The 21,851-nt window shown below is 37.8% G+C and overlaps 1 protein-coding gene across 1 annotated transcript in view; it reads left to right on the forward strand.

Moving 5' to 3' along the window:
* lrguk (leucine-rich repeats and guanylate kinase domain containing) overlaps window positions 1-21,851 on the forward strand; it is a 78,896-nt gene that overhangs the window by 35,456 nt on the left and 21,589 nt on the right. Inside the window, exons 12-14 of the mRNA XM_069907698.1 lie at window positions 2,598-2,717; window positions 13,748-13,844; window positions 20,081-20,194. Coding sequence (XP_069763799.1) covers window positions 2,598-2,717; window positions 13,748-13,844; window positions 20,081-20,194 — 331 coding nt within the window. The remainder of the gene's footprint in view (window positions 1-2,597; window positions 2,718-13,747; window positions 13,845-20,080; window positions 20,195-21,851) is intronic.

The following is a 21,851-nucleotide window of genomic DNA, read 5'->3' on the forward strand; positions in this document are numbered from 1 at the left end:
GATTATGGTTTCTCCAACAGTTGATTGATAATTTTGAAACTTGCCAAATTTCTTGACGGGTTCTGATTATCAGGAGCCATCTAATGAGGTGCTATGAAGCTATTGCTATGAAGCTAATGGCCATTTCACTAGACCCTGGCAAACTTCATGAAGAACTGACTGAACACCATTAAAGTCAGCGTATAACAAATTGTTGAGTTGTTGTCAGCTGCTCTGAGAAACCTGCGATTGAACTGCATCATTGGATTGCCTATGCCAGTGATAAGCAAACTGAACCAGGCATTGCAGGCTCTATGTTTGCCACTATTTTAAATACTCTGTCATTTTGCTGACTATAGATACAGGAGACAATTACCTAATACATTACTCATTATTACTAGCAGTGTGATTGCTACTTTTTGGTTGCCATTACTTTTAACAAATCCCAGGAATGTGGCACAGTTGCCTAATATCACTTACTACCCTAATTGCTGATATTCCTCACTATGCTCTGTAATACATCTGCTCCTCAGAAAAGTAACTGCATTCTGGGGAATCTCTGCTCCATCCTCAACATTCATTGGAGCGACTTCATCCCTAACATCGAAGTACTCGAGATGGCAGAGGCCGACAGCATCGAATCCACGCTGCTGAAGATCCAACTGCGCTGGGTAGGTCACGTCTCCAGAATGGAGGACCATCGCCTTCCCAAGATCGTGTTATATGGCGAGCTCTCCACTGGCCACCGTGACAGAGGTGCACCAAAGAAGAGGTACAAGGACTGCCTAAAGAAATCTCTTGGTGCCTGCCGCATTGACCACTGCCAGTGGGCTGATCTCGCCTCAAACTGTGCATCTTGGCACCTCACAGTTCGGCGGGCAGCAACCTCCTTTGAAGAAGACCGCAGAGCCCACCTCACTGACAAAAGACAAAGGAGGAAAAACCCAACACCCAACCTCAACCCACCAATTTTCCCTTGCAACCTTGACTGCCTGTCCCGCATCGGACTTGTCAGCCACAAACGAGCCTGCAGCTGACATGGACATTACCCCTCCATAAATCTTCGTCCACGAAGCCAAGCCAAAGGAAGGAATATTCTTCGGTGTTGGAGAACATTGCTGGCCCATTGGCATTTTTTCAGTTTGCAGTTTCATAGAATTAACCAATGCTGTTTTCAATCAATGGAGCTCACACTGCAAAATTTTGATATTTTTGGAAATGGCTGATCTCTTTAATTTTCCAAGCCAACAATGAAGTATGGACTGGATTGGTGTTGAAATGGGTTCACTAATTTCATTCAAGTGTTGCCAGCAGCATAGTTCCAATGTAAATTTTTGACTGTTTCTTTTGCATCAGAGATCAGATACCAGTAATTACAGATAATTGATATAGTAGCCCCTTTATTGGGTACTAAAAGGTCTAGAGGTTCTCATGTACCTACGTGGGTTAGGTGGATGCGTATCACAACAGGTTACCAACAAGCTGTTTGGTATTTGTAGGGTTGAGAGCAACATCTGGGATTGAAGTTGTGCAGAGTATTAAAAAAAGTGTGTCAAAGATTATGGGAAAGTGACAGCAGAAAGGGGTTGAGAGGAAAAATACATCAGCAGTTATTTGAATGGCAAAGCAGACATGGTTCATTGTCCTGGAAGTAAACAGCAATGTTCATTCTTGGACTAAGTGCTCTAGAAATGGTCCAAACAGGAAACCAACAGCTTCTGATGCAGAAATCACATGGTGATTCTTTGCTAGACCATGAATGGCATGAAAATGAAAGCTTTTTGCTGTATCTTGGTACATGTTACAATAATAAAGAAATCTAAAGACAAAGAAGGATGATTTGTATAGGAATGTGCTTGATCAAATTATTGAAATGACACAACAACATCATTTCTGGATAAAAAAATTATTTTCAATTGTATAATGCTAATAAAAGTTTTAATTTCCTAGCCATTATATGTTCCCATTCCAGGATCCAGCTTGTGGTTAAAATATTTGTGAATTTAAAACTTAATTATATTAAGTTTTGTTGAAACAATTCACTGTGGTTGGTCTCTACTGTTTGCTCTGTAGGTTTCCCAGGCAAAAGGTTCTATTGAACAGTTTAGTTTTGAATCTTGCTTTGTGCAATTTGGAGACTGGATTGAGATCGCTAAAGTACCCTGGTGTTTAATCAACATGTGAAAGAAAGTGAAATATTACCCCGAGTTCTGGATTCACTGTTATCCAGTTTGCATTGAAAATATAGTTTTTTTAAATAATTCTGACAGTATTTTTAAAATCCAGTTGTTTTATGCATATACATTACATTAATACCACTTCTGACCCAGATAAGTGTTTTTAAAATCCATTGTAGGAAGGAAGCCTTGCACTTGATTCACTCACTATTGAGCAAGTTGTTTGAGGGATGAATGGTAGCCTACGCACTAGCTTGTTGTGGGATCTTTTCTCTTCATCTTCAAAGCAGCCATAGTTTACATTTAAAGTTGTATCACAAAATAAAACATTTTTGTGTACCTGGATCTTTTGCAAAGAGAAAATGTACTAATCTTCTTTCATTGTTTTCAAGTTTACGACCCCAACCTTTTTAAGAATCTATTTCTTATTTTGTTCTGCAGCACCTTGCCAAACTTTGATATTCCATATCCAATGTTGGTTCTGGTGGGAGCTCAGGCTTCTGGCAAACGAGAACTTTGTCATATGCTTTGTCAAGATTTCAGTGAATATTTTGGATATTGGTAAGTACAAATAAATTGTATAATGTGCTTTCACTCACTATTTTATCAAGTTTCTTCAAAACAAAATGTAAAAAATCTGAGGCATCCACATTACATTTCAGTGGGTATTTCATATCGATCTATTTGTAGAGGAGAATAGAAAGTGAAAGGCTTAAAAGCAAAAAAGGGGGATAATGTTCAGCAGTGGGGTTTCTCAGACTTGTTCTCTTCTCCCTTTAGTTTTGATAAGAAGCAATTCCTTGCAGGTTCTGCCTTGCACAAGTCTAGAATAAACTTGGCAAACAATTCAATAGCAAGAACTGCCCTAAGGTTGAATTGTGACAAAAAATGATTGCCAAATATTATAGTTGGGCCCTTTAAACATGCAGACAAAACTTAGAGCAATCAATTGTGAAGCTCCAGGTGCATTACACACTTGTACTTAAGGCATGCAAAGAATGCTACTGCAATGTTAATTGTGCACTCCATGCTGCTCTGACTGTTAATCCATACATTTCCAGTACAGCAAAACCACACTCAATGAAGTGGTCTAAACAGATGAACACAGTCTTGTTTGTGTGAAACTTGAAGGATTACATCATTTTTTTGCATTGTTAGCAATCCATGAGAATATTGATGCAGTTTGTTTGGTGGAAAAGATGATTATTCATTTTTGAGGCGAATCTCCTCTTTTTGGGGTGTCCTGTCTACCACAAGCTGGAGAACTGGAGATCCTCGCAGACTAACGTGATTTGTGTGTGCTAATATTACTGCTGGTTTAAGTCTTCCTGAGGAATACATCTTTTTATGTTGTAAAAGAGAAGCTTGATAAATACAAGGCAGAAAGCATGGGCTCTTGGGTAAATGGAAAAGGAGTTTTTTTTGTAAGAAGAGAAACCTTGCCAATGCTATCTCGTTGGCCAATATAATGATGGTTCCAATTCAGAGAGAAAATCCTCACTATTGTTCAAACTATTTACAGTGAAACAGATTGTACAGCTGATGACATATTTGTTCTGTAAGCAGAATAGATAGAGATATTCTAGAAACTTAAACCAAGCAAAAATTATTTTGAAATGGTTTAAACTTAGTAACCAGCTCATACTGAAAGATCTGTTAGCTTACTGAGCATCGACCCAAGGAAAGTCAGAATTCAGGAAATCACACAGATAATTGAAAATCAAAGAGCAAACCTGTCTTTTACCATAGATTGTTATGATGGACAGATGGTTGTGCAAGAAAGATAAGGTGCCATATGACATGGTTGAAATGGAATATGAAGCCAACAGAAAATGAAAGCTCTAAAATTAATTAAATGGCCAGCAGGGTGCAGTAGTTTGAATTATATACTAGAAGACAAGGAATTTTTTTCTTTGCAGTTTATTTTCCATTGGTACTAACTTTTTCTACTGTACCTTTTAACAGTTCTTAATGAATTAAATCTCACTTTTTGGTTCATTGAGTATCTGTAATTAATCTTTTGTTTGTTACCCACATTAATTATTGTTTGATATCACTTGAAAGATGTTTCATTGAGCTTTTTGCTTTTGTACATTTCTTTTACACTACTGATCAGTGGTAATTCTGCCTCAGACAGGTTTGCTCTTTGATTTTCAATTATCTGTGTGATTTCCTGAATTCTGACTTTCCTCGGGTCGATGCTCAGTACACTAACAGATCTTTCAGTATGAGCTGGTTACGAAGTTTAAACCATTTCAAAATAATTTTTGCTTGGTTTATGTTTCTAGAATATCTCAGATAGACTATTCTGCTTACAGAACAAATATGTCATCAGCTGTACAATCTGTTTCACTGTAAATAGTTTGAACAATTTTCTCTGAATTGGAACCAACATTATACTGGCCAATGAGATAGCATTGGCAAGGTTTCTCTTCTCACAAAAAAAGACTCCTTTTCCATGTCATGTATGTACTCTGACAATAAATCTAAAATCTATCTAAATATAAGTCTCAAGATAGTTGGCATTATTTGAAGGATAATAACCAAGGCCTGCATCTCTTGTCTCTCTGTCATTGATCGTCTTCACTGAATTTTATTTGTTACAAACCATGTGCAACGAACAGCAATAGGACAATGAACCAGACTGTGCTAATTTTAAAACTCATTTTATTTCTTATTCTTAAATATAGTCCTAACTCTTAAACTGTCCTTAACACTAAATCTTTCCCCAACTTTACGCAGGTGTACTAATGTATATGTGTGATATACCCAAACCATTATAGTCCAGGCCAAAATCTAGAAAGTTACTTCAAAGCTCAGTCTTTTAAATTCAGTTTTTAATGAACTGATGGGAAGACCGAAGTTGTGGCTGCTACAGAATCACGAATTCTCCTTGCCTTGCCTTTGAAGAAATGTCAATCCACACAAGCTGTAGTCATAACACTCCTGGTCCTGTTGTAGGCAAGACTCAAACTGGGCAGTCTCCACGATCCTAGCTCCGATCTCTCCAAGTAACTTTCACTGTTAGTCACACTCAAAATGAAGTGGTCTCTTCAAGTGACCTTCATTATTTGTTATAATCAAAATGAAGCACTTTGCTTCCCAAAATACCCTCTTGGCACAAGTCAATCTACTGAAAAGGCCAAGTCAATCATAAAGCTTTGTTCTGAATTCCACAAAAATGGCTGCAGTCTGTAACAAGCTTTCTCTCAGTTCTTCCAATATATTGAATTGTCACTGGGCTGTGACGTGTGATATTGCTTGTGTGAAATGTTAACTGTGACCATTCATTTCCTGCTGTCTATACTATCCCTTACAGTGATCATCCCATTTTACTAAAATGGGAGCTCGTAATAGATTAATTTGACATGATGTTAATAAATGATTAGCTATAACAACTATAGAAAAAAGCAAGATTTCAGCTGTAATACTGAAGGCTTACAGACTAGAACTGGGCTATCTCTAGCTAAGCTATTCCACTAAAGTTGCAACATTGGAATCTGTCCAAAAATTGAGAATTATAAAATTGCCCAAGTCTTTCCATTACCATATAACCATTTACGGACGGCCTTTCGAGTCTGCACTGGTTCACTAGAACAACTCCACTAGCTCAAATCTCCCCCTCACCGCCAATAATCCTCCAACCCCCTCACCTCCATGTACACGTCCAACCTTCTCTTAAATGACAGAAGGGACCCTGACCCAACTATCTCATTCGGAAGTTCATTCCATTCTGCCACCACTCGCTGAGTCCTTTTACAATATGGGGCAACGTCAATCTGGCTAAGTACAGCCCAATCAGACTACCCTGAGTAATCAACATTATGATGGAAAGTGTCAATAAAAATGCTTTAAAGTGACACAATGATCAATAACTTAGATTTTGCCAGCACAACTAGACTCCAGACTACACCATGATTTAACAGAGCACTGAAACCAATAGGTAACAAGGGGAGAACGAGGCAATGGCTGGAGTCGCATCTCAAACAAAGGAAGATGGCTTTGTTTGTTGGAGGTGAATCATCCCAGATTAGTGCTATAGTTCCTCAGGTCAGTCCCTGGGTCCAACCATCTTCACTTGCTTCATTGATGATCTTCCTCTCAATATATGGACAAACGTGAGAATGTTCACAATGGTCAAATCCATTTGCAATTACTCAGCAAATTAAATAGTCTATCTCTCCTACAAGACAAATTAGATTTGGGTATAAACTATTGAGTGGCAAATAACAGTTGCACCACAAATGTACACAATTAGCATCTTCAACAAGAGGGTATCCAACCAGATGGTGTTGCCATCACTTGGCTTCCCCACTATCAACTTTCTGGGGGTTATTATTGATCAGAAATTGGACTGAATTAGTCACATATAGTGACAATAGGGAATCCGAGATGATCTGATGCAGTAAACCTCCTCAACCTTGAGACCTTTCAACTACCAATTAAGGGCATAAAGAAATACTCTCCATTTTCATAAATGAATATGGCTGTAATACCCAAGAAACTCAACAGTATCAAGAACTAAGCTTTCTACTTGGCAACCCATCTATAACACAGATATTAATTTTTACCACCACTGATGCATTCTGCCTGTAGAGCATGCCATCAAAAAGTTGCACAGCAATTACTTGCCAAATGTTTTCTGACAGAAGTTCCCAAACCTGTGAAATCTACCATCAAAACATTCAAGAGCTTCAGGCACTTAAGAACCTCACCAGCTAATGGTTTCCTTCAAATTATACAATATCTATACTTGGACATTCACAACCATTCCTCCATTATCATGGGGACTTAATTCTGGTGCTCCTTCACCAACAGCATTGTGGGGAAGAGCAACAAGAATAAGACCCACCTTGTGTGAAGCAATTGGAGGTGAATGGTAAATACTGGCCATGACCGTAACGCTCAGATTTTTAAACAAAAATGAACAGATGGAAATAAATCTTTGGAATACACCTGGCCCATTAAGTTCTCTGTCAGACTGTTTGAACATATGGTCTGATGTCAATCAGACATGAATCTGAAATATTGTTTCCTGTGACTTTTTTTTTAAATCTCCTGAGTTCCATATTAAGCTTTCTAATTTTCATCTTTCTGGCAAGAGGTTTAAGGAGCCACTTAGTACCTGTTGATGTTCTGCAAGTTGGATCCAAGTGAAGTATTTCAATTTGATGTAACTGGGCCAAGAGATCAAATATAAAAGCTGGCAGTTGCATCATAATGAAGTTAAAAATTTGGGCATAAGAATTTCTTTGCATTATATTTATATATAGAAGAATGGGATGAGTTTCCTACAGTTTTTTTTAATGAATTTATTAGCCAGAGTGAATCTTCCCAAGAAGATTCATAGCTTCTCAGTAAAATTTCCCTTTTTTTTGCAGAATGGGAATAGTTCAATCAAAATATAGAATGTTCTTGCTCCCTATTAATGATATTCGGGCTACATTGCCTTAGGAGTAGTCATCTGCAACCAATTTCATCTGGATTGGAGATGAAATATTCCTTTCTACTCTCAGTCAGGTCAGTCAACATGCAATGCATTCATTAGATCATCCTAAAGGCAAATAAACCAGCAATAACTGTATTACGTAGGTCTGTGTAACTGCTATCTCTATTCAGAAAAGAGGCTTGATGTATGTTGTTGTATTAATAGTGAAAATGAACTCTTATGTCATTTTGCATTAGGCAAATCTGCTGCATGTTTAAATTCTAACCTGCCCTCATTTCAATTATTTCATCTTGATTCAGTTTCTAACTTTTGAGATTAAACAGGGTACCCTCAAAACTGAGAATGGAAATCCAAACCTCCTGTTCACATCAAGTATTAAATATATGTGACTGGGCGGATAGATTGTAATCAGTATTAAATGGTTGTAAATACTTGATTTTGGTTTTGGAGCTTCTGTGTAATCTATTTTTTTTCTGGGTTTTAGTCTATTGTTATTATTAGAGCATTTGGATCACATCTGCACCAAAGCATAGATGCTGAGGAGTGAGAGGGGACTTGTGGACAATAAGTGCCAGCATTGATCTAATGGACCAAATGATCTGATTTTATGTGGTGCAGTTCTGATGTCATTTCAACAAAGAATTAATATACAGTTGGTGGTTCAATGTATAACTTGAAATAAATTGGATAGATCTTTTTTGTGATAAAACTTACCACAAGCACAGAGAAGTATGAATGATTGACAGTTCAGAAGTAATATCTCAAGATAATATAATTGGTACATTTTATTCAATAAAAGCTGAAGAAAGATGTTTGTAATTGAAGGAATCTACTGAATGCAAAGTGATCCATTTTTGTTTTTGGGAAATTGTTCTTCCTCTGTTCTATACAAAAAATGTTTTGGAGGTGACGATGCATGACCCTGTCCACTATAATAAACAAAGATTTCCGCATTCGCTAATCTGAATGGAAAGGATAAGTATAGTATTGCTTAATGTGTGCCATTGGTGATGGTGGTCACTGTTAATGCTTATGGTCTACATTGGACTTCTCTTCTACATCTAACTAGGGCATCCTAATTTATTCCTTTTCATTATGTACAATTTCCCTTGAATGCTTATGGGTAATGTGGTATCTAAATACAGTAGAATCCCCATTACCCAACATTCAATCAACCAGAAACTCAAATAACCGGAAAAAAAATTGAGGAAATAAATATAATTCAAATAAATATGGGTAGATGAACCCTGCGGGGGAGTGCCGAGACCTTCTTGGACAAGAGCAGGTTTGCCCTGCCGAACTAACATGCATTCTCTTTTGCTGTTGTGGAAGTGAGTCAGGTTATCAGCGTGATAAAGGTGAACTGAGAGCCTGACTGGGACACTTGCATGGAGGTGAGTTATGTTACACCAAGAGTCTGTCTGAGACACCAGGATGACGAGATGGTCGATGCCACTTGTCATTGGGATGATTCTCCCAAAGTGACTCCCTGCCTAGTCAGAGTCTTTATTTTTATTAATATTAAGTATCTGAGTTAGGCTTTGTCTGTAAACTGGGGAGAAGGGCTTAATTATGTTGGAAGCATGGTTAGTGTAGCACTTGTGCAATGCTGTTACAGTGCCGGCGACCAGGGTTCGAATTTAAATTTTGTTACGGGAATTATTTGATTAAAGTGAACTTTACATAATTAAAGACTACAGCAATGTTTTTAAAAAATGCTTTACATTTTGCACTATTTTAAACCGTGTACTCTTAATGCAAGTGTATTAGTTGGACATTGTAAGAGTGAGTCTCAGTCAAATGGAAAACTTGCATATTCGACATCCGCGGTCCCCTTTGGTGCCTGATAATGGGGATTTTACTGTAATTTCTAAAGAAGATTGTGTTGCATTCTTTTAACAATCACTATATTTCTTGTTTTTGTTTACAAGAAAGTTTAGGAACGGGAATTATTCTCTTTATTTCAGATTTTCCTTTCAGATGATTGGCTGGCATGCAACAATCACAATGTTTTGAGAAGAACGTTAATAGCTTGATGTAAATGTTTGATGCTAGATTTTGACATGAACTGGGTTTATTTAATCACGTCTGTGTAGTTTTGGGTTGAGATGGTGTCCAGATTTTACATAGTTGAAGTACATGTGGAGTAACCAACCAACAAGTTGTTTAAACTTGTTTAAACCTTAAAATATTAATCAAAATATCAAAGTGATGATATTTGGGGGGGAATCATCTGTGACTCAGAGAAAGTTTGACAAGTTAAAACCTGTGGGTCATAATCTGCAGTTCTTGTGTCTGGTGGAACATCAGATGAATGTAAAACGAAGAATGATGTTACATTTAAACAAAATATTTCTCAAATTTAGTTAAAGCAGATATAATGACAAAGCCTGATGCATGTTGCTCAAATACAGTTGTTCACCATGTGATTCATTAATCTTTGATATAGAAGACAGATGCTTTAAAGTAGATCAATTTTTTCTTGCATCAGAGTTTGAAATGAGCACTGCAAGTTTAGCACCATATTGTAATTTTACAAAAATATTTTATACTATTATCAAAAAATTATTCAAATTTTTCCAATTCCAGTCTTAAACCTTAATGTGAAAATTCATTCTTCTTTTTGCAGGAATTCAATTTACAGGTGATCACATTTACATTTCATTCTGTGATTCCCAAGCAATTTCCTTATGCGAAAATATATGGTTCGTCAAGACAAATATTTTGAATCATTCAGATATAGATGTCACTACTACTTGTGGGAAATGTTACGCACATTTCCAAAGCTGAAGCAGAAATATATTAAGTTGACAGGCTGACCCTGCATTACTAATCCCTTATTCTAATATATCATATGGTATCAGAGATCCTATAGCAAGCAGCTCTATTTAAGAAATCCTTCGAGGACTTTAATTTGATGAGCTCATACCACTGCTGACAAACACCAAGGGAATGTTGTATGCCTCTACCTCAATAATTATTGAATAATTACAATGTACACTGTTCTCACTATCCATAAAAATTCTGCCATCATGATCGAAGTAGAAGACACATAAAACAAACCAGCTAGATGCCATTGCCAACATCTAAAACTTCATACCTACATCCAATATTCTGCTAAATGTAATCACTGAAGTTCTGCAGCATTCAAGATTTAACTAATAATGGGCATTAAATAAATGTAAGAGTCCTGATGAACAATAATTCTATGGATTTAATTAGCCAAGTTATCTCCTCCTTCACCATTTGTTAAAATGGTATGACTGTGGATAACCACAAAACATGGGAAGTGTATGGCCATGCACTTTGGTAGAAAAAAAATAAATGGCCAGACTTTTTTTTTAAAAGGGAGAGAAAATTGAAAATACCCAGATGCAAAGGGACCCAGGAGACCTCGTGCAGGAGAGCCTCAAGGTAAATTGGCATTTTTAGTCAGAGGTGAAGAAAGCAAATGCAATGCTGGCATTCATTTCAAGAAGAATAGAATATACGAGCAAGGATGTGATGTTGAGGCTTTATAAGGCACTGGTGAGATCCATTTGGCGTATTGTGAGCATTTTGGGCTCCTCGTTTAAAAGAGAATGCAACTAAGTGATGTATATAAAATAATAAAAAATGCCCAGATCAGAAAGTTTTGGTTTTATTTGCTTAGTGTGTCGGTGGTAGGAACAATCTTACCACCATTATTCAAAAATGTAAAGTAGACTGATTATCCGTCCTGAAATTCATGCTATTGTGTTCTGATCTTGTGTTGCTGGTAAACGTGTCAATTTCCGGATATGAAATAGTTGCTTTCCTCTCCCAATAAATTGCCAACAACTTTCAAATCTGATTAAGTGTTGGAACAAGACAGGAGTTATTTGAATGGACAGTGTTCTCTGGCTATCATTTTCAGGCCAAAACAACTTAGTTCTGAGGCAGAAGTAAAACATGAAAGGCTTGAAGTAAAAGAACTGTGGTTGAAGTAAAGATACATTGCTGGAGAAACTCAGCAGGTCAAAGAGTGTACTTTGTATAGCAAAGATAAAGATAACCAACGTATGAAAAAATGTTGGCAGGCACCCAAACAAAGTGGAAGGGAGGAGGGCAGAAGGAGGAGCGCAGTCCCACAGGCAGGAAGAAACAGGTGGATAGGGGAGGGAAGGCACTCCAGCAAGCAGGGGAAGGAGGGATGGCATTGTGAATGGAGAAGGAAAGGATTGGAGAGCTGGAGGAAAGAAGACAAAGGGGAAGGGAGAAGAACGGAGAGCAGGCTAGTAGAAACCGGAGAAGTTGATAATGCCATCTAGTTGAAGTGTCCAGACAGAAAATCAAATGTTCCTCCTCCCATTTACAGTCTTTCATTATTTAAAAAAGTCATAACAATTAAATTTGAGGTGTATGAAATTTCTAATTAATTATACAGAACTTTCTCTCCCACTGCTGTTTAATCTGCTAAGATTTCCTTTAGCAGACTTAGCTTGTAAACACTTTCAAGGAGCATGAAACAATGTAATCCAGATTGTTTGTATAAAATGAGCTTTATATTGATAAATTATTCCACATTTGGAATGTCTTTTGAGGCACTGCTGGTTGCCAGCATGGAATGCTACTGTGCGTACTTAAAGAGATAGTGTTGTTCTTTTAATTATGCTTTAACTTAAGAACCAATTTCAATTTGTATGAAGACATCTGTTTTCTTTTAGTTTTAGTCAGACAAAATAGTAAAATTTCTTAAAATATTGCTGTGAGAAAATATTGAGGAGGAAAAGCTGACTTTATATATTAGAGCACTCTTCTTTCATTTCTGACACAGATTCAGGTCTAATGCAGACTTGTGTAGTGTCTTTCAATGATATAGTGAATTTGAGCGGCATCTCAAGCCAGGACCAATTGGGGTGAAACACCATTAAGATTACCCTCACCAATGACTTCTCTCTTTGACTTCAATATGGCAGTTTCACTGAGTACCCTGGATATGATTGGTGCAGAAAATGAAATATTGCATTTAGAATACATTTCCATAACTGAAGTTGTAGTTATATTGAGGGACATGTCTTCCCTAAAAATGTGTTGCATTATTGAAGATGTGTACTTTTCTGTCTTACATTTTTGTTTTTACTGGGGGGGGGGGAGGAGGAGGTGCTAAAAGTAATGTCAAAATGACAATGGGTTCACTTGATGTAAGTTAAGCACAGTTTACAATGAGCAGATGATAAAATTGAGCACCTATTCCTAAGGCTATTTTAGTTTCGCTAAAAAAAAATTGAAACAAATATCCTTAGCAAGTATCAGAAGCAAAGGGGTAGCTAGGGAAAGAGTTGGGTCCCCTTGGGGAACAAAGAGATAATCTATCTACAGAACCAAGTAATGTGGCATGAGGTCCTAAATTAATAGATCTCATCTGTATACACCAAGGAGAATCACATAGAAGATAGGAGTTCAGGGAGGGCTATGTGGAGCAGACCAGTATTAAGGAGGAGGAGCTGTTAGATGTCATGGAATACATGCGAGTTGATAAATACGCAGGGCTGGAAAAGATCTCTCTCCCAGGTTGTAATGGAAGGGACCTGATAGCTTTGTCCAGATGGTGATTTTTTTGTTAGCTACAGGCAACGTGTTGTTCCTTTATTTGAGAAGGGGAGCACAGATGAACCAAGTTACTACAAGCCAATGAGCCTTGCATCAGTGATTGAAAAATTATTGGAAAAAAAGAAATCCTCGGGAATAATATGCATGTGCATTAGGAAAGGCAGGGGCTGATCTCAAGGGATTTGAAAGGAGGGAAATCCTGCTTCAATAATTTTGAAGATGAAGGCAGAGCAGTAGGGCTTTCAGTAAGACTATTTACAATATCCCACATAAGGGGCTGGTCCACAAGATTGAGGTGCACGGGATCCATGGGGACTGGTTAATTGGACCCCAAATTGGCTAGATGGTAGAAAGCAGAGCACAGTGGAGGAAGGATGCTTTCTTGGTTTTTGATTGGGTCCGTGTGCCACATGAATTGGTGTTAGGATGCTTGTTGTTTACAAAATATGTTAATGACTTGGATGTGAATGTTTATGAAGACCTGAAAGTTAGTGGTTTTGTGGATGGATCTGATGTATTTCTATGTTATTAAAATAAGCTGCAACAACTTATATTTGAACATTATTTTCAGCATCAATCACACAAGCCGAAGTCCCTATCTTGGTGAAGAGAATGGAAGTGATTATCATTTTGTATCCGATGAAGAGTTTGAAGGAATGATTCAGATGGTAAGAATTATGAGAGATTGAATGATTGGTCATTACAATATATTGCTTCCTTCAACTCTTTGAGAGCTCCCACCAAGATGTGGGTTCTGTTAAAGGTATTCCAGAAACCCCACTATTGAGTCAGCTTAGACATTCTAGGATCTACCTATTTTGTGTCCACTTCTCCCTTCACTTATTGATCACACCAATTTGATCTTGAAACACAAATTTTGTCTCTTTGATTGCAACTGCCTTATACTTCAAAACTGTCTGCATTCAATTTGCAATGTCACTCCATCCTTCTGCAATCTCCTTACTCAATGGTTCACTCCTGTACTATTCATCATGATATTATTCCTTTATATTTCAACTTGCCAAGTACATCTGCAGTAGATTCTTAGCTCGAAGCTTACCAACTTGCCTTCAATGTTCCACAATGATCCAGTCTTCCTAAACTTTGTAATCTTTTCTATTGGCGACAGTCATCTTGGTTGACAGTTAGCGTAGCTATTAGCGAAATGCTATTAGACCACCAGTAACTTAGGTATAAATCCATTACTGTGTGTTAGGGGTTTGTCTGCTCTCCCCATGTCTGTTCAGATTTCCTCCAGGTGCTCTCATTTCCTCCCACCCTCTAAAATGTCTGAGGTCGGAGGCTAATTGGGTGGAATGGGTTTAAATGGCCGGAATCGGCTTCTACCATGTTGTAAATAAATAAATGGCTCTTTCTTTGGCTGGTGGTGAATGTGCGGCAGACCTACTGGATGAGCCAATTAATAAATTAATTCATTGTTTATTGTCACTTGTACTAAAAAAACAATTTAAGAAAAGCTTTGCATGCTAATGCAATCCAACAGATACAGTAGGTAGTGCCACTATAACAAGAGATAAGTCAACAGTGTATGGAGTAGTGCAACAGGGGTCAAGTACTGTCGATAGAGAGAAAAGAGGGAATGGTGGAAAATATAGTATAAAAGACACTACAAGGGCATAATCTTTTGCCATTTTGGTAATGCTATAATGTTTAATGTTGACACTACCCACCTTTATTATTTTTTCTTTCCTCCCAACAGTTTTTGTTGTGTGATGTTTGAGATTGTGAATGAGCCAGAGCTGCTTCCATTTTCCATTTCCGCTTGAATTTTGTCAGATTCTTGCATCTTTGGTGAAGATGCAACTACCTCTTTGACTACAAACGCTTTACAACTTCATTGGCTGCTTGAATCTAGGTAACAGTCCAACTGTACACAAGTTGGTCTTTTCTCATATGTGACCACCTCCACTCCACTTCAATTGAAACCCTCAATAAATGCCTCTGTTGCCTTCAAAGGAGTTCGATCTTGTTATCCTGACAAGACTTGCAAATTCTGATACGCAGCAAACTCCCAACACATCCCAATGCATACTAGCTTCAGTGAATCTTGTAATTTCCATCAACCCATGTCATTTTCCTCTAGTTTGTTGTCCCATTGCAGATTTCAAATTTTTCACCATATTTAAGATTTGTACTTCATTATCTCTTTAAACCATACTGATCTATTTACTTAACCCCACTCATGGATAAAGGTTATGCCCATGCCCTTCCCCTTTTGTTCCAATTTGATTGTAGTGCCTTAAACCATATTAGCCTTACATTTGCTTCTCAGTTTCTCCTCATTTAAAGTGTTTCTCCTCGTTGTGCATGTGTGCTGAAATTTATATTTTAAAAATGCTTCATTAATGCTTCTTCTAAATTCTACTAATGAAAAGCTGAAGATGGTGGAAAGCTGCCACTCTTGCTCTTGCCCATTTAACAAAGTACCAACTTGCCTAGTATAATTTGCCCAATCAAGAATTTGCAATGATGCCCAATGCATTTGCAGGCTCTTCTATAGCATAAGGATTGTGGGAGTACCAGAATAAGCCTTGCCTACAAAAACTTGTCAGTAAGACCTGCCAGCTGAACAACACCCCTAGATTAGCCATCTGTCAAAATTGTCAAAGTGTCAAATGTTTCTGACATTCAAACCCATTTGGAACATTTTAATATATTAAAACTAATCTCTTTAAAAGCAATATTTTGAAAATTCTAAAATACTTGTTATTGTAATCACTTTTTTAAAATATAAACTATTTCTTGACTAATTACTTCAATGTCTTACAGCCATTAGCTGATGGTACTACTCTTTGTGAGGACTTCAACCAATATCTCCTTGTCTGTTTTACCAAGAACAAGTCAGATAACAGCTTTATTCACATACACAGAGTCATTCAATACATGGGCTCGAATTATGTGTCAGAGTCCCAATCATTATCTGTCACTTTTGGGGCTAATTTCAGGGGTCTTCACTGGGCTCCTGGCATCCATGGTTCTCTGCTCTTCACAAAGATTGGTCTGCTGCGCCAGGTGAGGTAGGAGTTATCATCATTCCCTTGGTTGGAGTAGGGCTGGCTCACTCTGCACTACTGACCATGAGGGTGGCATTATCACTCTCCACTACTGACCATGTGGGTGGCATTATCACTCTCCACTACTGACCATGAGGGTGGCATTATCAATCTCCACTACTGACCATGAGAGTGGCATTATCACTCTCCACTACTGACCATGAGGGTGGCATTATCACTCTCCACTACTGACCATGAGGGTGGCATTATCAATCTCCACTACTGACCATGAGGGTGGCATTATCACTCTCCACTACTGACCATGAGTGCAGGGCTTATCACTCTCCTGCCTTCCTGACACAGTGTCAGTTATAATTCTGCTGCAGGCTCCTGGCTGAGCTTGACCAATTGGAAACCAGATGGGAGGACCACTGCTATTTGTTTCAAAGCATAATGAATTTCGGTGGGAGCATGAATTACAAGCTTTCAAGTAGGGACAGTCTCTGGGTGGAAGGCAGGGAAAAGAGAAGGAAAGGAGACAGATAACGAGTCTTTTTTTGTGAATATTTTATGTTAATAATCATTCGAGGGAGAGAATTTTAAGCAACAGAAGAGCAAATTGGTGGAAAATTACAAATAAAAGTTGTATTGCATCAATTTTTGATGAAGCATTAAATTTGGGGCCTCCTCAAAAAATATTATGAATTGGACAAACCTAAATTGAAACAGCCTCTGGGTATTTTAAGCTCCGAGAAAATCTTTAAGCTGCAATTTGAGTGACTTTTCAAGGGACCAAACTCGATTGAACAATGTTGCTAACACATAAACATGCAACAGTGCATTGATAGTAACTCCCTGGATCAATATTCAGTGGCTGATACAAGGTGGTAACTGATGCCTAATTCTTGCTAACCTCGTTTGCCTGAGCTCATGTTTGGTCCAAAGTGAAACATGAATGTCTGCAGGCCTTGTAATTGTAGTACAACACTTGTGTCTGGTCCAGTTCGTTTTGTGGATTGAAACTTCCACAAGTGTCTGGGATCGGTTCAGTCAACCATCCCACAATTCTCAGCAAAACCCAAAAGTACTGGAGGAACTCAGCAGGTCATGTAGCATCCATGGAAACCAATATGCAGCCAATGTTTCGGCCTGAGTCCTTCGACAGGGGCACCAAAGATTGGGCAAACACCCAAAGAAGGTTGGGGGGGTGGCAGAGGAAGGGCAAGGAGGCTTGCAGCTAATCGATGAATGCCAGTGGGAAAGGAGGAAAAAAACAAGGAGTTAAGAGGTGAGGGGGTGGGGTCTGAAAAAGCTGCTTTCTGATCAGAGGAAGAAGCAATGGGGCTGGGAGCTAGGGGAAAGAAGGTATGGGTGACAAGCAGAGAAAAGAGAAGTTGGAGGAGGAGCCTTTTGCTTTTGTGTTAATAATAATTATAGGAAGAGAATTTTAAAGAATATAAGAGCAAATTGAATTTGGCGCAAAGTGACAATTTGCTTCCAACCTGAATTGCAGCTCATCATGAAATGACCAAGATCAGGAAATGCTTTTTGCTGGGAATCATGTCTTTAGATTTCCTATCCCAGCAAGTTAGAATTCAGTACTCCAGTATGACAATTGTTCTGTGACTCATTTGCATTTTCATCTTTTAAAGCTGTAATGAAAATGAGATAAAGATTACATTATTAATTATTGATATCTTTCTTCAACAGTGTTCCTTTATCTCATGAGGATAAATGCATTATTCCTTCCTTCATCCATTTTTTAAAAATTTTAAAATTTAGACATACAGTTCAGTTACAGGCCTTTTCTGTCTACAAGCCTGTACCAATCAAATACATCAATTAACCTGCAAACCCCTAAGTTTTTGGATGGTGGTTGTAACTGGAAAACCTGGAGTAAACCCAGGCAGACAAGGAAGAATGTACAAACTCCTGTCAGACAGTGCTGGATTCTAACCTGGATTGTTGGTGTTGCAATAGTATTGTGCTATCCATGCTGCCCATTCAGATTTTGAGACACCTTGGAGGTTATTTTCTTTGCTCTGCTTGCTTTAATTGAAGGTGCACAAATTTTGTTTGAGAGGCTATGCAATTGACCTGCTTAAATCACTTTACCTGGGTAGGCTTCAAAACTGAAGAAGAATCTAGGCTGATTTGGTATTTCTCATCCTAAAGTCGACTCTTTGATATCTGTTTGGCAGAAGGCAGCTTGATTTTACAGAAAAGTGAGGTAGGAAAATTGTATGTTGCCTTCCTTGGATTTCTTGATTAAGAATCTGAGCAAAATTCTAATTCAAATACATATTTTTAATTTCAAGTTCTGATGAAGGACAAACAAATTAAATAGAGGATAAGCCAATATGACAACTGGGATCCAACATTTATTTCACTGCAGTGAAGGAACAGTTACTGATGAGTCCCAAGTGTTCTGTACACTGTATTCCATCTGTCACACTGTCTGATTCTCTTTATTATTCCACTTGTTCACTTTAATCACCAGTATTTTCCAATTTTCTATTCTCTGAGAGGAGATGACTCGTTAGTTTACTGCTGGTGACGCAGGGGAGCTCATAGCCTTCCAGAGTTCATTGGCATACCCAGTTCTCCTGCTGATTCTACATAGTGACTGCCAGGAGTTTATTGTCCGAGAAAAGTATTGCTGCAGAGTTCAAACCTATCAGTCCCTTGTGGCTAAACGACATATGCTTTCCAGAATATAGCTCGCAGCTGGGTAATATTGAACAGTAATAAGAATTGGAAACATTTTTTTTTTCCTTTCAGAACTGCTAGATTACGAATGGTCTTCACATCCTTAGTGCCATGCAGGTTCACAAGGTCCATTGAATATATTGATGGCCTAGTTGACTAAAATCATATAATATCCAGAAAAGGGCTTTGAGGATAACACTGCAAAGGTGATTTAAAAATAAATGAATGACAGTAGGAAATGCTATAATTTAGATCAGTTTTATCATTCAATAGGAAAACAGCTGTTTCACCATTCCAATCTGATTCTCATATCCCTCAATTTTTTCAGTGTACAAAAAAAACCTTCCAATCACAATGTTGAGTGTACTCAACTGTGTGTCCATATCTACATAAGGGGTGAAAAATTCCAAATAAAAATTAGAATGCATCAATTTTTGACAAAGCGTTAAATTGGGATCTCCTCAAAAAAGTAGTGAAATTGGACAAACCCACTTTCAAATGAGCATCTGTGTATTTTAAGCTCAGAGAAAATCTTTAAGATGCAATTTGGGTATGAGACCAGACTCATTTAAAGGACATTGCCAACGCATAGCATCCAACAATCAGAAGAGGATGTGTCCTTAAAATCACAGTCCCCATGGCAACCAGGGCAGGCTCAAATGGCCTTTGTTCTCAATTGTCTGCACATTTGAAAAGTAGAATTTTTTTGTTAAATAAAATGTTCATCCTTTCATGCAGCTGAATTAAGTAGATTAAACGAAGGAAGATTTCTTCTACATTGTATAAAATTAAAATCACATCACTGTATTTATGGACTACTTGGTATTGGTTCAAAGAATAAAAAATAAACTTTTTAAAAATCTGCTGCAACTGTGTCAATCTTCCAAATTTCAAATCTCAGCTTTCTTTTGACTACTCTTAAAGCCAGCATTCACGTAGGTTTTCAAAGGTGTTCTAAGCTCCAAAATTGATGAGCCAGAAGAAATTTCTTGTAAAAGATTTTCATGTGATCTTTTAAGCAAAAAAAATCATATATGGATTAAGAAATAGCTTGACCCTATTTTCTACTTCAAGTTATGCTCTGAATCAAAACTTGAAACTCAAACTTTTAGTTATAATTTTTCATACAGTTATAACATTGAGTTGTTGACTGCTCTTTCTATTTGTATGTTTTTGAATAGGGGAAATTTCTCGAGACGATGAAATACAATGGACATTACTTTGGCCTCAGCAGAGATGCATTAGAAACTGTAGCCAGAAATGGTCTGGCCTGCTGTACTCATATGGAACTAGAAGTAGGTATGATGGTTGTCATGCATTTGTACTTTGTGAATGACAGATGTGGTTCTAATAGTAATTATGAAATCCTAGAGCTTGGAACAATACATCACAGGTACAGGCACTTTGGTCCATGAGTCTGTGCCAAACATGATGTTCAAATCACACTAAAATTCTGCTGCTCCATACCCTTCATATCCATGTTTCTCTCTAAAAGTCTCTTAAATGCTACTATGGTTTTTGCTTCCACCACTACACCTGGCAGCCCTTTCCAGCCACCTTCCACTCTGTAAAGTATTTGCCTCGCACATCTCTTGTAAACTCCTGTAACATATGTATATGTGTACACACACACACTCTCTTATATATGTGTGTGCACACCCTCCACTACATATCAACAACTCTCCATTGGAGAGTAGAGAGCACCAAGTTCCTTGGAGTTCACTTAACTAATGACCTATTGTAGACACTCAATATCTCCTCACTTGTTGGAAGTGCAACAGCGACTGTGCTTCCTGAGAAAACTAAAGCAGGCAGGGCTACCAGCCACCATTATGTCAACCCTCAACAGGAGCTCTATCAAGAGCTTCCTGGCCAGCTGCTTCACACTGTGGTACGGTTGTTGCAGAGAAATGGATCGGAGGTGATTCCACAGGACCATGAGAGTGGCGGAGAGAACATCAACATGATCTACTGGGATCATTGTCTGAAGAGAGCATGAAAAATCATTGAGATGGCAATAAACTTGACTACATCAAGTCAAGTCTAGTCAAATTTATTGTCATCTGATTGTACAGGTACAACCTGATGAAATAGCGTTCTCAGGTCCTCATTGCAAAACACACAGACACACAAGCAGATAATAACACCCATGCAGACAAGCAGTACATATACAGGACAAGTATTTCAGTGATAATAAATATTGTTTCATGAATATGAATGTCTTGGATAGTTACAAGGGGCAGTTATTTTGGTCATTCAGCATTCTTATTGCCTGTGAGAAGCAAGATTTATATAAACCCACCCCCATAATGTTTGGGACAAAGACACTTTTTTCCTTCATCTGTTTGCCCCTGTGCAATGAGGGAACTATGTATAAAAAGTGCTGTGATTTCTGCATGGTCAAACCAAAATGTACTCAAATACCCTTTAAAAAAAATCTGGAATGTGCACTTTAATCAGATGTGAATTGTTTGATTACAAATTTAAAACTGTAAAGCACAGGGGCAAATAAAGAAAAAAAAAGTACCTTTGTCCCAAATATTATGGAGGGCACAATATAGAGTCCCGATGAGACTGTGCCTGGAAGATGTATACCGTTCCCTGCCAAAGGAAGGACACATGTATGAAAAAGATAGTGCAGTGTGAATTCACTGGATTAATTTTAGTGATGGAGGGTTTATCATATGAAACATTCAGCAGAGCATCTCGAAGAAGAGCTCAGGCCTGAAACCTCAGTAATATATCTTTACCTCCTATAGACGTTATGAGACTAGCTGAGTTCCTCAGCATTTTTGTGTTTTTACTACATTTTCTTGTTTAGAAGGAGAATAATCTAATTGAGACATACAACTTCTTATGGGCTTAATAGACTCAAGGATTATGTTTCTTTTGGATGGGTTTCAAGAACTAACAAACATAGAATATTAAACATTATTATCCAGTACAAACTTT

The sequence above is a fragment of the Narcine bancroftii genome, chromosome 13 (genome assembly GCF_036971445.1).
Source record: "Narcine bancroftii isolate sNarBan1 chromosome 13, sNarBan1.hap1, whole genome shotgun sequence".
NCBI lineage: Eukaryota > Metazoa > Chordata > Chondrichthyes > Torpediniformes > Narcinidae > Narcine > Narcine bancroftii.